Raw genomic sequence first — 12,510 nt, forward strand, 5'->3', positions numbered from 1 at the left:
GAGAAGCTGGGGGCAGGGGTCGCAATCGTCGGAATGTGGGGGGATTCATCGCGCCCGCGTACTGTCGGCAGCATTGCCGGCGCAAATGGGCTGACTGCCGTGTCAGAATATCCGTACACCTCCTAGAGCTTACATTACATATCGCAGTCTGGAGGACATTTCTTCTGGAAAATCTTTGTTGTTGTTCAGTCTGTTCCTGCCATTCGTAATGTCGTCGCCCATCACCCCCGAAGTTGCGCTGGCCAATCTGCAGGCGACTGCGCTTACTGCCCGCTGCCACAACGCTCTCTTCCGTCTTAAACAACTCAAATCGCTGCACGATGCGCTGCGCAACAATAGCAATGCAATCGCAGATGCTCTGAAGCAAGATACTCATGTGTCGGATGAAGAGGCGATCACCGAGGTTGCGCTTGCTCTCGATGTGGTCAGGGAGCACTATGGCTCGATTGATGCGGCCAAAGAGCTGGAAGCCGAGTACAGAATCACCAATGGCAAAGATGCTAGTGATAAGAGAGAACCTTGGGGTGTGGCGTATATCGAGCCTCAAAGAAGTCACACGCCATTCTTCTCGGTCATTGCACCTTTGAGCGCTGGTCTTGCAACCGGCAGCTGCATAGCACTGAAGGTCAGTTTTCTGCAAACTTCAACATGAAACATCATCTAACGATATTGCAGCTCGAAAACAACCTTCGCGCACTTCCTTCCCTACTCCGAAAGCTGCTTACCGAAGCCCTCGAATCAGATACCTTTGCTGTCATCTCCTCCGATCCTCCTTCAGACTCACTATCAGCCTGTCTACAAGTATTCCAAGAGACACAAGTCAGCTCGCCAACATACACACAACTCGCATCACCACGAAACAAAGTCGTCGCGATTGTAGACCGCACAGCAGATCTCGCATCAGCAGCCGAGCAACTAGTAACAGCACGCTTCGCATTCGGAGGAACATCACCAAATGCACCCGACGTCGTCCTCGTCAACGAGTTCATCAAGAAAGACTTCCTAGAGCACGTTCTTCGGCACTCCCTTCCCTTCCTAGCCGGATCCAGTGGAGTGTCAAACGGCTCAACCAACGCAAGAGAGCACAAAAAATCTTCACGCGTAGCAGAGACCTTCCAAGGACTCACGGACAGCAAGTCATGGAAGCTAAACACCATAACACAAGGCGACAACGGCGCCATCGTCGAGCTCTCCAACCTCTCCTCCCTACCATCCAAGTCCCCACAGCCCGTCTTCTGCGTCTCAGCAATCACATCTTTGGAACATGCCATCAGCCTCGTCGAGGACGACCTAGGCCCCCAGCAAAGTCTGCTAGCTGCATACCACTTCGGTACACCGTCCACAGGCAAGTATCTCTCACAGTTCGTCAACGCCGACGCGTCGTTCACGAACAACATCCCCTTCCGTCTGCTTCTCGGCCCGGCTGCTCCGTCTTTCCAGCCCGTCGATGTGGAGAAGCGATACACAGCCCAGCACTTCACTCGTATCTCGCCTGCGTACATCGCAGCACCTGCTTCGCAAGCGACAATGTCAAAGGTCCTTTCGGGTAAGGACTCGAAAAAGGCCGCGGCAGAGCTTCTTAGCAAAGCGACGCAGGAGATTAAAGAGAAGAAGCGTGCTGAGTCAATCGCGATTGGCTACTTTGAGCAGGGTATCTTCATTGGTTTGGGTGTCTATGGTATTCCTATTCTGACATGTATTGGCTCGGCGCTTTTCTTTGGTGTGCGGGCGGGCTTGAGGAGGTGGGCGTTTGTTTGAGGGTGGGGTGTAACATAGCTTGAATGGTATTGCGCATTCTTACAGAGAGCTAGGTTACCGTGTTGGGTGATTGTCGTGATGCGTTAATCATGAAGATGGCAGCGCGATGCTCACTAGTCATCAAGACTACGGGCGGCAGATTTAGGAGAAAGAGCTAGAATTACGGCGCACTTGGACACCACGAGGAAAATCAGAGAAGACACGCTCAATGAAGACGTTAATCCGAGATTGTACGCTACGGAATACAGTGAGCACTAACGGAGCTACTCAGCAGTGATTACCCCAGGTCCGCATCTCTCACTACAAACCCGCACCCTCAGGAACCCACTTAGCAGTCCAGATCCTCAACCGCTTCCCCCAGATCAACATGGGGATCGTCAACAACCCAAACACACCCATCAGCATACCGAAGATGCCAAAGGGCTCAGCGGCACCCTGATGCGTAACCCACTCGCCGACAAAGAACGTCCACGCAAAGCTAATGATAGCCCGCACACACGTTACAGCAACGAAGCAGTCTCCAGCAAGCACCCCGTAGGATTCGATGAGGTAGTTGAAACCAACAGAGGGCGCTTGCATGAGCCCGAGAGCGACGAGTCCGAATCCGAATTGGAGACCGACCCAGCCTGTAGGCGAGGGGTTCTGCGCTACGAAGCCGAAGATCAGAGCGCCGATTGTGGCGAGGGCGAGAGCGGGCAGTGCGGTGACAAGACGAGACTCAGGTTCCGAGAAGCCGTGGAGATCTTTCTTTGCGAGACGCTTGGTTGCGAAGTCGGCGATGAGGTAGGTGTAGATCTGGAAATATGTATCAGTAAACGTTAACCCTGATGGTAGGATTGTAGGGACTTACACATCCGAGAAGAGCGCCGAAGATCCCGCCAATGTTGATGAGTCCGACGTTCTTTCCCCACAGATAAGGCGGCGCGGCAACGAGTTGAGGTCCTACACTCGACATGGTGACGATGAGACCGACGAGTCCGGCGTACCACCCTGATACTAGCCACACACCTGGCAGTCGGAGGGTCTTGTATGGGGCGAGGAAGTTTCGCACGAGACCAGGGCGGTAGGACCAGAGTCGAAGAGACTTAGCGTATGAGTAAGACGGGTAAGAAGACGGGGAAGCGGCATCTGCGACGACGACTCGCTCTTTGGTTTCAACGGTTTGCTTGTCGGGATCGTCGGAGAAGGTGACAGTGGTGGATTTGCGGTCGTAGAGGGTTTCGGCTTGGAAGAAGAGGCAGAGGACGAATGTGATGGCGGAAAGGAGCACGTTCATCCAATGGAGCCAGGAAAGACCCATGTCGGCGACAATGTAGCCACCCGCGACAGCCCCTACGAGGGAGCCAAAAGACAACATGACCGTGTATATGGCCTGTTGACGTTCCGTCAGTGCCAATTCACTCGAAGGATGTGGAAAAGAAGACTTACCAAAGCACGTCCACGCTGGTGAACAAAGAAGATCTCACCAACAACATCTGGGCTCACAGCATCAGCCGGCCCACCCCCGATACCCATGAAGATCCTCGCAGCCACCAGACTGTTGAAGCTAGTCGCAAGACCAGCCCACATACTCGAGAAAATCAGGAGCAACAAGCTACCCAGAACAACCGGGCGGCGACCAAAGGTGTTCGCCAGCGGCACCCACCACAGGTTCGACGCGCCCAGCATGAGAATGTTGCACGCGATGAAGTACGTCAACTGCGAGAACGTCTTTGGCGGGAAGCCAAACACGCCCGTGGACGCGTAGATGGGCAATGCACTCGAGATGGAGGCACTGGTGAAGTTCACAACGAACGGATGTATCGACATGACGGCCAGAACTGCGATCTTGCGCCACATGGGCAAATTGAGAGGATCCGCTGGGTCGGCGGATGGCTGAGGCACGAGACGGATCTCATCGTGATTTGTTTGCGACGCTGTCCATTCGAGATGTTCTGATGGCAGCTTTATTAGCAAGAAAGACGTCCAGGGGAGTTGGTGATATCTTACCAACGAGCGTTGCGGTTCCTGGCGGTCGGGCATTCTTCACCTCCTCTTTCGAGATGCTGAACGCCTGCTTTAGAGAAGTCATCGCGATGAATTAGTAACAATCTAATGATTCAAGCCGAGTAAGAAAATCGCGGAGATGATTATGCGATGCCAACGATCAGCGGTATCCAACAACAAAGCTGTCTGTGGCCATAGTCCTCCAATCTAAATAGACCGCACGGTCGAACCGTTGAACAACACGCCTTTGCAAGGCACGTCGGTGTGTTACGCCTGGCATCTCGCCGTCGGCAAATCAGACAGGCTTCATAGCGCCTCACAACACTCCCATTGGACGCTTGGACTCCGTCGCATCCCCAGTCTGGGGTAACTCGGAATGTGGAGGCGACCAAGACCATCTGGATACGGCCAAGATTTGCGGGGTTTGCATCTGGAGAAAGCTAGTTGCAGCGGATTGTGCAAGGGAGAAGCTAACATGACGGCGCGAGATCGAGTTTGGAATCCTTGGATCTGACCTTTTCCGGCTGTGCGGTGGAAGGATGCAGCGAGATGCATTGGCATGTGGAGAACGGGTGGGGAACGTGCGCGGCTTTGCTGCATGTGTACTGTGACAGTATTGCCTTGGCGTGATGAGCAAGCATTGCGCATTTACGTGCGTAAGAACCATCCAGAGCGCTGGGCTCGAGGTCGGCACCAAGAATTGAGGGTCTTGGTCGCTATTCACAGGCTTGAAGCGGGATTCATCCATCCGCATGGGCTGGCTCTCGGGCGTTGAATTAAAACGAACATCTCATAGATGAGGTATGATTATTACCACATGTTGATGAAGTATACCAATGCGCCGGCGCTTCATGAAATCTTACATATAGTCGTACATGCGCGAGTCCAAATTACCATTATACATACTGACTTGCTCATTTGATGGCAGATCGCAGGCCTTCCAGCAATTGCACCAGGTTACCGACCAGCGGCGGAGAAGGTTCTGATGCGTCATGATGCGCTCGAAGCAGTTGTGTCAAGCCGTCCATGACTCCACAAACATCGCTCAAATGGGTGGGATGTTGTGATCCGGAATTTTTGATCGCTGGAATACCACGATCTAGAGTGATGAACTTGCGGGCGCTCAACGAGTCGTCCCCGTTGAGCACAACAGCCGTGTCGATCTGTTCTGTTGTTACGGATCGTCTGAGAAAGCCGTAAACCCATAGTATGAGCCCCGCATGATACACCGCAATGGCGTTGAAGTTACTGAGCAGAGCTTTTGGTAGCACCTCAGCGGCGCGCAAGATCTGACCAGCGTGCCATAGCGCTTGACGCGCTGAGGGAGTCTTTGCCCAGTCTCGAAGGCCGGGGTACGCGCTGCGTGCTTCTTCTTGCCCTTCGATACCCGCAAATAGCTGAATGTCATCGAGAGGTGCATTGAGATGAACTAGCAACATCTCCAGTGTTATCTCAACGCTCTTAGTCATGGGGGGTGTGCTGAGCCTGAAATCTTCCAGCTGCTTTGTGAGCTCTTGGTAGCGCGACGACAGAATGAGGCTGTTGGTTGACAGCGACTGTGACCTAGATGTCAAGGCGCACATCTGACGATATTCCCATATTGGACCCCACATCAGGTACAGATAAGTCGAACTGGCATAGTCGTGTTGAGTGAGGTGCTCCAGATCAAGTAGGCATTCGGTCGCTGATGGTCGCTTCGCAGTTGCCGATGCGTCATTCAGATACGCCATTTTCCAGTTTGCAGCGGATTTGGCCTGCCATAATGAGCTCGGACTCGGCAAGGGTAATTGCATCTCCGCGTAGGAAAGCAGTGGTGGCTTAAGCAATGCCATCGACGACTGCCGATCGAATTCGAAGGCGCGATGAACCAAGCGAAGAAAGGACTCTTGGTTGACCCAACTCAGCCATTTGTCTTCCAAAACAGAGCCCTGATCGTCAGGAGACGGACTGATCTCCTTCCAAGTCGAACGACGAAAGCGGCCACCACGGCGAAGCATCGTCATCAGCGGCTGGAGAAAGCTCTCTGCAATCTCCATCTTCCGGCTGATGCCACTCCACATACCAACTTTGAGTTGCAGCAGGAACGTCTGCAGGTGTTGAAGATCCCTGATAGCTGTGTTGTCCTCTTCGAATGATTTGGACTGCCCTAACCTGGAAGCCTCATGAAGAGCGTAGCCCAGCTTTCGCAAGGATATGTCAGGAAGAGTGGCCGCTCCAGCAGACACGACAGAAGCAAGCAACTCCGGATTCAACTTCGAGGGTGAAAAAGTAGGAAGGTGAAACCACGTTGGCGCGTCTATCGATGGCGAAGAGAGGAAATACTGGATCAGGCCGTCGAGTAGTTCCATACTAGGAAATGCCGATGCGATACGTTTGACGTTCTCTCGGCTACAGGTGTCGAGAACCAAAGCCATCAGCCGGTCGCGGCTGGCACGTGGTAGTCTAGAATTGAAGTCAGTATATATTGATTGTACGCCTTAATCGCTGATCTTGACTTACTTCTCTGCCACGACGCGGCGGTGTGTGAAGTTGGAACGTCTATAACCGTCCTTTTCTGTGTCCGGGACAGCCAAGTTGACTTGTTCCGCAGTGGGGTTTCTGGACCGTTGGGGGAGATAACGCCAGATGCTCTGCTTGAATGCTTCCGCCCTTACAGGAGCCGTATCAGTCTCGGGTACGGGTTGTTCAGCGCCATGGGCGTCCGTGGATGGTGTATCAGCAGCGAACGGGACCTGGAAGTTGTATTGATCAAGGAGACCGAGATCAAGGTCGGTCAAGCCAACATCTAGATCGAAACTGAGGTCCATGATACCCCGGGGAGTTGCCTGGCCGGACAGGAACGCTTCAAATGGGGGCATACTGCGGAAATAGTCTGGCAAGAAGGGATTGTGCCCTGGCGTGTTGTCAAAGTGCGCAATCGAATTATCGAAGAAAGGCATAGATGCGCTCGGGTCTTCGTAGTTCTGGTTCATCGCGACAAGGCCGCCGCCGTTGTTGGGCGGTGGCGGCTGCATGTCGCCCATACCTGCTGTCCTTGTCTCGAGGTCGCCTGAAGCTACGGAGTGTCGGTGCATTGTATTCGAGTCGGTAACGACTAGGGTCGCGTGGTTGTGAAAAGGTTCTGGAGTCTCTGATGTCGTAGATGCAGATGTATTGACGCTGCCGCCGTGAGCCGGCAGCGATGAGGGGTAATCGAAGCCATTCGACAAATCGAGCAGATCCTGCGCCGCATGAACTGCATCAATCTCATGTATGTCGTTTTCGTCTGTAACCGGGACTTCAGGTACCCGGCAGGGTATCTTCTTCTTCTTGCATCGACTGCATGGCTTCTCGTCTTCGCAGCGGAGATGGCTTTGGGAGCAAGCTTCGCAGGCCTGAACGACCCTGGTATCGCGAGCGATTTCGCGCTTTTGTCGCTTGCTTGCAGGCTCTGTGTCGTGATTTGTTACATGTCTCTTGAGTAGATCTCTGTGACATGTCAGCATAGTATAACTTTTTGGATGCAATGAAGCACTCACATTCGCGCAAAGCCTTTAGAACACACGGGGCAGATGTAAGGCTTAGATTTTGTATCTGTCAGTGCTGGGTTAGCATGGCGAATGGGACATAATGAACATCATATGCGAACAAGATGCTCAGACGCGAAAAAGCAGTTCTTTCGGCGCGAGTCAACAACGCGAACGCGTCTGACGCCATTATGACGGCCAACTAGCTTCAATTGCAAGTAGTCAGGCACACGGCTGACGGACCACATTGTTCACTAATTCTAAAAGCACTTACGCGCCCTCACGTGCCTCGTAAGGTGATCCGCTCTCGTAAAGGACCGTTTGCAGGTGCTACACTGGAATAGGCGTGGTGGTTCGGCTTCTGCACTGGCTAGCTGGACATTTGCTGATGTCGGGGCAGTCTGCATGCTGAGGTGCTATCGGGTGGCTTCGAAGAACGATGGCATCGGGACGGAGGGACAGAGGAAAGTGGAGGGAAGCTGGAGATAAGGTTGTGGGTGGAGAGGAATGCGGAGATCGACAGGACACGGGCGTGCCTTCTTCCCCTCGGCTAGACGCTCGGCCGCTCCTCCAACCCTCCCCACATCACGACTTTTGCCGCCGTAAGCACCTGGGACTGCCTATACAGCGCTGATCATAATGGGTAAAGCTTCCAGTGAAGCCGCGTGTTGGACACGACGTTTGCCAATTTGGCCGTGTAATATCAATATCGCGACAAGTCCGCCACAACCTCACGACACGGACATCTAACCTGATCATCTACTATCTTGGTCATCCCTTCCAACTCAGTCTACGGCTGAAACAACACACCGCAATGGCGCCACCCGTCCATTTCTTCTCCCATGGCTCAACAATGATGCTGGGCGAGGAGTCCCAATCCGCCACCTACTGGAAAGCCTGCGGCGACGAGGCCCTCTCCCACGGCTTTAAAGGCGTGATTATGATGGGCGCGCATTGGGACGCCCGCGGCGTAAACCGCATCGACGTAGCCATGAACCCCAAGCCCATCAAATCCCCCGTCGCATACGTCCACCCCCGCAAATACAAAGACTACGAGCTCGTCCCCGATCTCGAGAGCGGAAAGAAGTGCATAGCAGCGCTGAGAGAAAAGGGCATCGATGCGCGACCGAATGAGACCTTTGACTGGATCCACGACACGTACTTGATTCTCATTAGGATGTTTCCTGAAAAATGCCCTCCAACAACGATCATCAGTATGAACTCGCGATTCGACCCACATCTGCACGCGCGTGTGGGTAACATCTTGGCCAAGTTCCGCGACGAGGGCTACCTGATCATCGGGACGGGTGGCGCGGTACACAACCTATACAGAAATCACTGGGCACAGATGTTGAGATACTCGGACAACTTTGCCCAGCCTTACCCACCAGAGGCCCCGATGCTGGAGTTCCGCCAGAGTGTCGAAGACGTCTTTGTTCGCTGCTGTAGGAAGGATGCGAAGAAGGGTAGTCTGACTCGTGGTATTACAAGGTTGATGAAACATCCCATGTTCAGGGATGCGCATGCCACCGACGATCACTATATGGCGGCGTGCTTTGTGGCTGGGGTTGTTGACGGAAGCAAGAGGGATGGCGACGAGTGTGTGCTTGGGGCTGAGGATTGGGAGTTGGTGAACATGTGCAACAGCCAGTTTACTGTCGGAAGATGGGAGTAGAAATTTTGAGTACTATATATATCCAATTCACTTCTTGTCGCATTTATGACCGTCACACAACATCGTCACTCCCAACGAATTTGCGATTCCACCTACTGTCATGCTTGAAGACTTGAATCAACGCTGTTCCTCATCGTTGGTGTTCCGCGTATGTTTATGCTTATGCGACGTAGGACGAACACATGATATTGCGGTAACGGTAGAGACAAGTTCATGTAACGAGATTTGAACTTTCATTCCAACAACATATTTACTGATCTATTTAGGCGGTACAATCGGCAGAGTGACATAGTTCACAGCCTTCTCGCTAAAGTGCAAATGATTCCATCCCGCAAACTTCTCCTCGCTCCTGTCCTCAGGATGATTGTGTTGGAAGATACCACTACCTTGTGTATCACCGCTGCTAATCTCGAACACGATCTTGCCACCCTTTTCAACGATGACGTTGGTTGGCCAAACCTCCACATCCACGGCGTATACGTCGCCGGGTATGACGGGCTGGACGTCGGTGCTGAAGTAATCTCTCCATGGGAGGTATTCGCGGTGCTTGGGGTGCTCTGGGTTGGTCTTGCGGAAGCTGACGCGCAGCCAGCCCTTGGCGAGGGGAATGGGATCGCCTGCTGTGCCGGTGTAGTAGACTTCTTTGCCTCCTGGCGAAATGTAGCGTAGTGTGAGGAAGAGGTCGATGTCGGATGGCGTTACACCGTTGGAGTGCGCTGAGAGGGAGACGTTCAGGTGTGCGACGATATGTCCGGTAATCTCAGTCTCCTCCTCGAATGGTGCAGTGGTGAATTGGAGAAGCTTGGGGTTGTCGAGGGTGCCAAGCGCCTCGTACGACAGCTTCTGTGGCCTGTTGGTGATGGGCTGGACTTGCGTAAGAGTCTGAGATGGCGTAAGGTAGAACTTCGAGTAACGTGTTCGTGCAATGGGCCACTCTTTCTCCGTTCGTCTCTCGTACACCTTTTCCTTCTCGGCGTCATTGAAGCCAATGTCGCCTTTGCGCAGGACCATGTCAACGGGAGGAAGCTTGCCCTTGACAGACCATCCAACTCTGTCATCGCCTTTGAGGAAAGCATCGAGGAAGCTTCGTTGTATCTCCACTTCCTCCTTGTAGTAGAATGGCAAATCGTGCCTTCCCGTGATCATCCGTAGGTACTTGAACTCAGAACCCGCGTGTGCGTAGCCTTCGATGTTTCCGCGGAGATGGAGCAGAATGCCGCCCCAGTTGCCGACTGAGAGCAGCGGTACTTCGATGTCGCTCATGTCGTACTCTTTGCTTGCATAGTATAATTCGTCGCGGTACTTGAATGCGGCGGTATCGATCGTCTGGTCTTGTCGGTTCTTTGCGCGCACTTCTTCCGAGAGGTTACCATCGACGGTGTCCGGTCCCCAATTGCGCTCGGCACGACCTGGGCGACCATATTGGTTCGTGATGACCTGGCGATTCCTGGTGAAAGCCAAGTTAGCATCCGAAATTCAGCAGATTGTGAGAGATACTCACCACCAGAAGTCAATGAACTTGTTGCTCAAAATACCTCCATGGCGGCATCGATCACGGTAGTAATCGCTCATGCCCTCCCATGGAATGACTGCAGCGAGTCCCTTGGGCTTGCGCGCTGCCACACGCCACTGGGATCCAGCATAGTAGCTGATACCGAGTAGGCCAACCTTTCCAGACGACCATGGCTGCTCAGCCGCCCACTCGACAACATCGAAGAAAGCCTCGCTTGTTCCTCGCGACATGGTGTCCAAGAAGCCGGGAGACTGGCCCAAGCCACGTTCGTCGGCGCGCACGATGATGTAGTCATGCTTCGTCCAGAAACCTGGGTCTGGCGTCTCCCATGCTGAGTGATCAGAGTGATGTTCGGGGTTGACTTCGGCGAACGACTTTCCGTGAAAGCTGGTGGTGTTAGCTGCTGCACGGCTGAGAACCTCCGTTTTGACTTACTCCTTGTAGTGGATGTCCTTTCCATACGGTCCGTACGTCACCAGCACAGGAAGCTTCGTGCCCTCTTTCGTGGACTTCGGCCGGTACACGTTGCATCGAATGATGCCTTTTGAGGATGTCTTCAGCGGCACTGCGACATTCTGCTCGTACAGGTAGGGAAACGACGACTCGTCAATCGAGTAAGCATCTTTGAATTCTAGCTGGTCAGACATTTTGTGTATTTGGTACTTGGGAAGGAAGAAACATACTTGATCCAGCATTTGGATATATACATCATATTGCGACGCGTAGTGGATGCTTGTGCCGACAACGCGCCGCTGGTAAGGTGCGGCGGCAGTGTTCGAGGGGCACATTTCGGAATGTGGAGGTGCCACCTTCCAATTGGCGCTTCACCCACAGACACGCGAACAGATGGAACACGCCTTCTTACAGACCGAACATCTGGCACCTAGTCTGAACTCGTACGAGCTCTTTACTTTTGGGTACCTCGGGACAATTGATCAACCGACGTCAGGCGAGCTGTCGCTCTCTGTACTAGCAATGCCATTACAACTTAGGCCATCAAGGACAGTCGTATGCCGCACTCGCGATGTCAGGAAATTTGGCTGAAGCTACATTTGACACAACATGGCTCAGAGCAAGATGATGTATATGCGCGACGATGCGATGGCTTTGTGTAACTGCAAGTAGTACTGCGTCTACGACGATGCTGGAACACCCTGCATGTTTCCGTAGTCCTCCTTCAGGGCCTCACCACCGACCTCTACTGGTTTACATTCTTGTAGAACATACATCATGCGTCCCCAAGATGTGGTGCTGGTGTTTCTCCAAGCGTGCATTGTGCCTCTCTGAATTGCAACATCTCCCCTTTTCATCAACCTTGTCTCTCCCGAATCCAGCACCAACTCCATCTCACCTTCCAGCACGACACCGTAGTCAAGAGAGACTGTGCGATGCATAGGTGAAAGATGACCAGGTGCTACGTCTACAAAGCGTAGCACTGTTCCTCCTCCAACGACCAGACCTGGAGATGACTCAAGGTAAGGCTTGTAAACCGCGAGGTCGGCGTCTTTGTTCAGATCGACGGGAAATCCCTTGGTAACGTATCCAAGTCGGAAGTCGGCATTTGGAATGTGGTCGACTTTGGCTTCTTCTGGGACTGCGTCGGAGAATATGGCTTTCTTGGTGGTGGGATCGTGGGTTGTGATGAAGCGGTTAACCTTGGGAAGGTCATTGGCGATTTGGGGTTTGGAGGCCATTTTTGGAGGTGATCTGGGGGTATAGAGAGGTGACTGAGCGTCAAGATTCTCGGATTGTAGTGTAAGAATACAGACACTTCGTGTGATTTGAAAGAAGATTCAAGACCTGATGATCATGAACATCTCAAACGCGTCGCGCTGAACCCGTCTAGTGAACTCATATACAGGATCCCGATGTGGAGGGCAGAGACCCTGCATCCGCCATCTGCCGGCCTAGGCTCGGTATATCCCGTGCGGGGTTCTGCACAGTACGCAAGCTTCCCCAACTGTTTTGAATAGAGTTGTTAGATGGGGATGTACGAAAATCTTCGATTTGGAGTCAGGTGTAAGCAAGCAACACAGGCTGCACTGCTTGGGAGCGAAGATGACGCGTGTCCT

General features: G+C 53.1%; 7 protein-coding genes across 7 annotated transcripts; 2 read left to right on the forward strand and 5 right to left on the reverse strand.

Moving 5' to 3' along the window:
- Nucleotides 1-208: 208 nt before the first annotated feature.
- Nucleotides 209-1,758, forward strand: J4E83_000719 (uncharacterized protein; the record flags this gene model as incomplete). The annotated part of the gene is made up of 2 exons (XM_049327680.1): nt 209-625; nt 676-1,758. The coding sequence occupies 2 exons, from the start codon at nt 209-211 to the stop codon at nt 1,756-1,758; spliced, it is 1,500 nt and encodes a 499-aa protein (XP_049193825.1).
- Nucleotides 1,759-2,058: 300 nt separating this feature from the next.
- On the reverse strand, nt 2,059-3,829 carry J4E83_000720 (uncharacterized protein; the record flags this gene model as incomplete). Its single annotated transcript, XM_049327681.1, has 4 exons — nt 2,059-2,553; nt 2,609-3,130; nt 3,187-3,692; nt 3,748-3,829. The coding sequence occupies 4 exons, from the start codon at nt 3,827-3,829 to the stop codon at nt 2,059-2,061; spliced, it is 1,605 nt and encodes a 534-aa protein (XP_049193826.1).
- An 829-nt stretch (nt 3,830-4,658) lies between these two features.
- On the reverse strand, nt 4,659-6,092 carry J4E83_000721 (uncharacterized protein; the record flags this gene model as incomplete). Its single annotated transcript, XM_049327682.1, has 1 exon — nt 4,659-6,092. The coding sequence occupies one exon, from the start codon at nt 6,090-6,092 to the stop codon at nt 4,659-4,661; it is 1,434 nt and encodes a 477-aa protein (XP_049193827.1).
- A 147-nt stretch (nt 6,093-6,239) lies between these two features.
- J4E83_000722 (uncharacterized protein) lies at nt 6,240-7,440 on the reverse strand (the record flags this gene model as incomplete). The annotated part of the gene is made up of 2 exons (XM_049327683.1): nt 6,240-7,212; nt 7,436-7,440. 2 exons carry the CDS (start codon nt 7,438-7,440, stop codon nt 6,240-6,242), a joined length of 978 nt encoding a protein of 325 aa, XP_049193828.1.
- A 624-nt stretch (nt 7,441-8,064) lies between these two features.
- On the forward strand, nt 8,065-8,925 carry J4E83_000723 (uncharacterized protein; the record flags this gene model as incomplete). Its single annotated transcript, XM_049327684.1, has 1 exon — nt 8,065-8,925. One exon carries the CDS (start codon nt 8,065-8,067, stop codon nt 8,923-8,925), a length of 861 nt encoding a protein of 286 aa, XP_049193829.1.
- Nucleotides 8,926-9,183: 258 nt separating this feature from the next.
- Nucleotides 9,184-11,085, reverse strand: J4E83_000724 (uncharacterized protein; the record flags this gene model as incomplete). The annotated part of the gene is made up of 3 exons (XM_049327685.1): nt 9,184-10,372; nt 10,427-10,825; nt 10,874-11,085. 3 exons carry the CDS (start codon nt 11,083-11,085, stop codon nt 9,184-9,186), a joined length of 1,800 nt encoding a protein of 599 aa, XP_049193830.1.
- A 486-nt stretch (nt 11,086-11,571) lies between these two features.
- Nucleotides 11,572-12,132, reverse strand: J4E83_000725 (uncharacterized protein; the record flags this gene model as incomplete). The annotated part of the gene is made up of 1 exon (XM_049327686.1): nt 11,572-12,132. One exon carries the CDS (start codon nt 12,130-12,132, stop codon nt 11,572-11,574), a length of 561 nt encoding a protein of 186 aa, XP_049193831.1.
- Nucleotides 12,133-12,510: the final 378 nt, after the last annotated feature.

The sequence above is a fragment of the Alternaria metachromatica genome, assembly GCF_023757995.1.
Source record: "Alternaria metachromatica strain BMP 0045 chromosome Unknown scaffold_1, whole genome shotgun sequence".
NCBI classification, from domain to species: Eukaryota; Fungi; Ascomycota; class Dothideomycetes; order Pleosporales; family Pleosporaceae; genus Alternaria; species Alternaria metachromatica.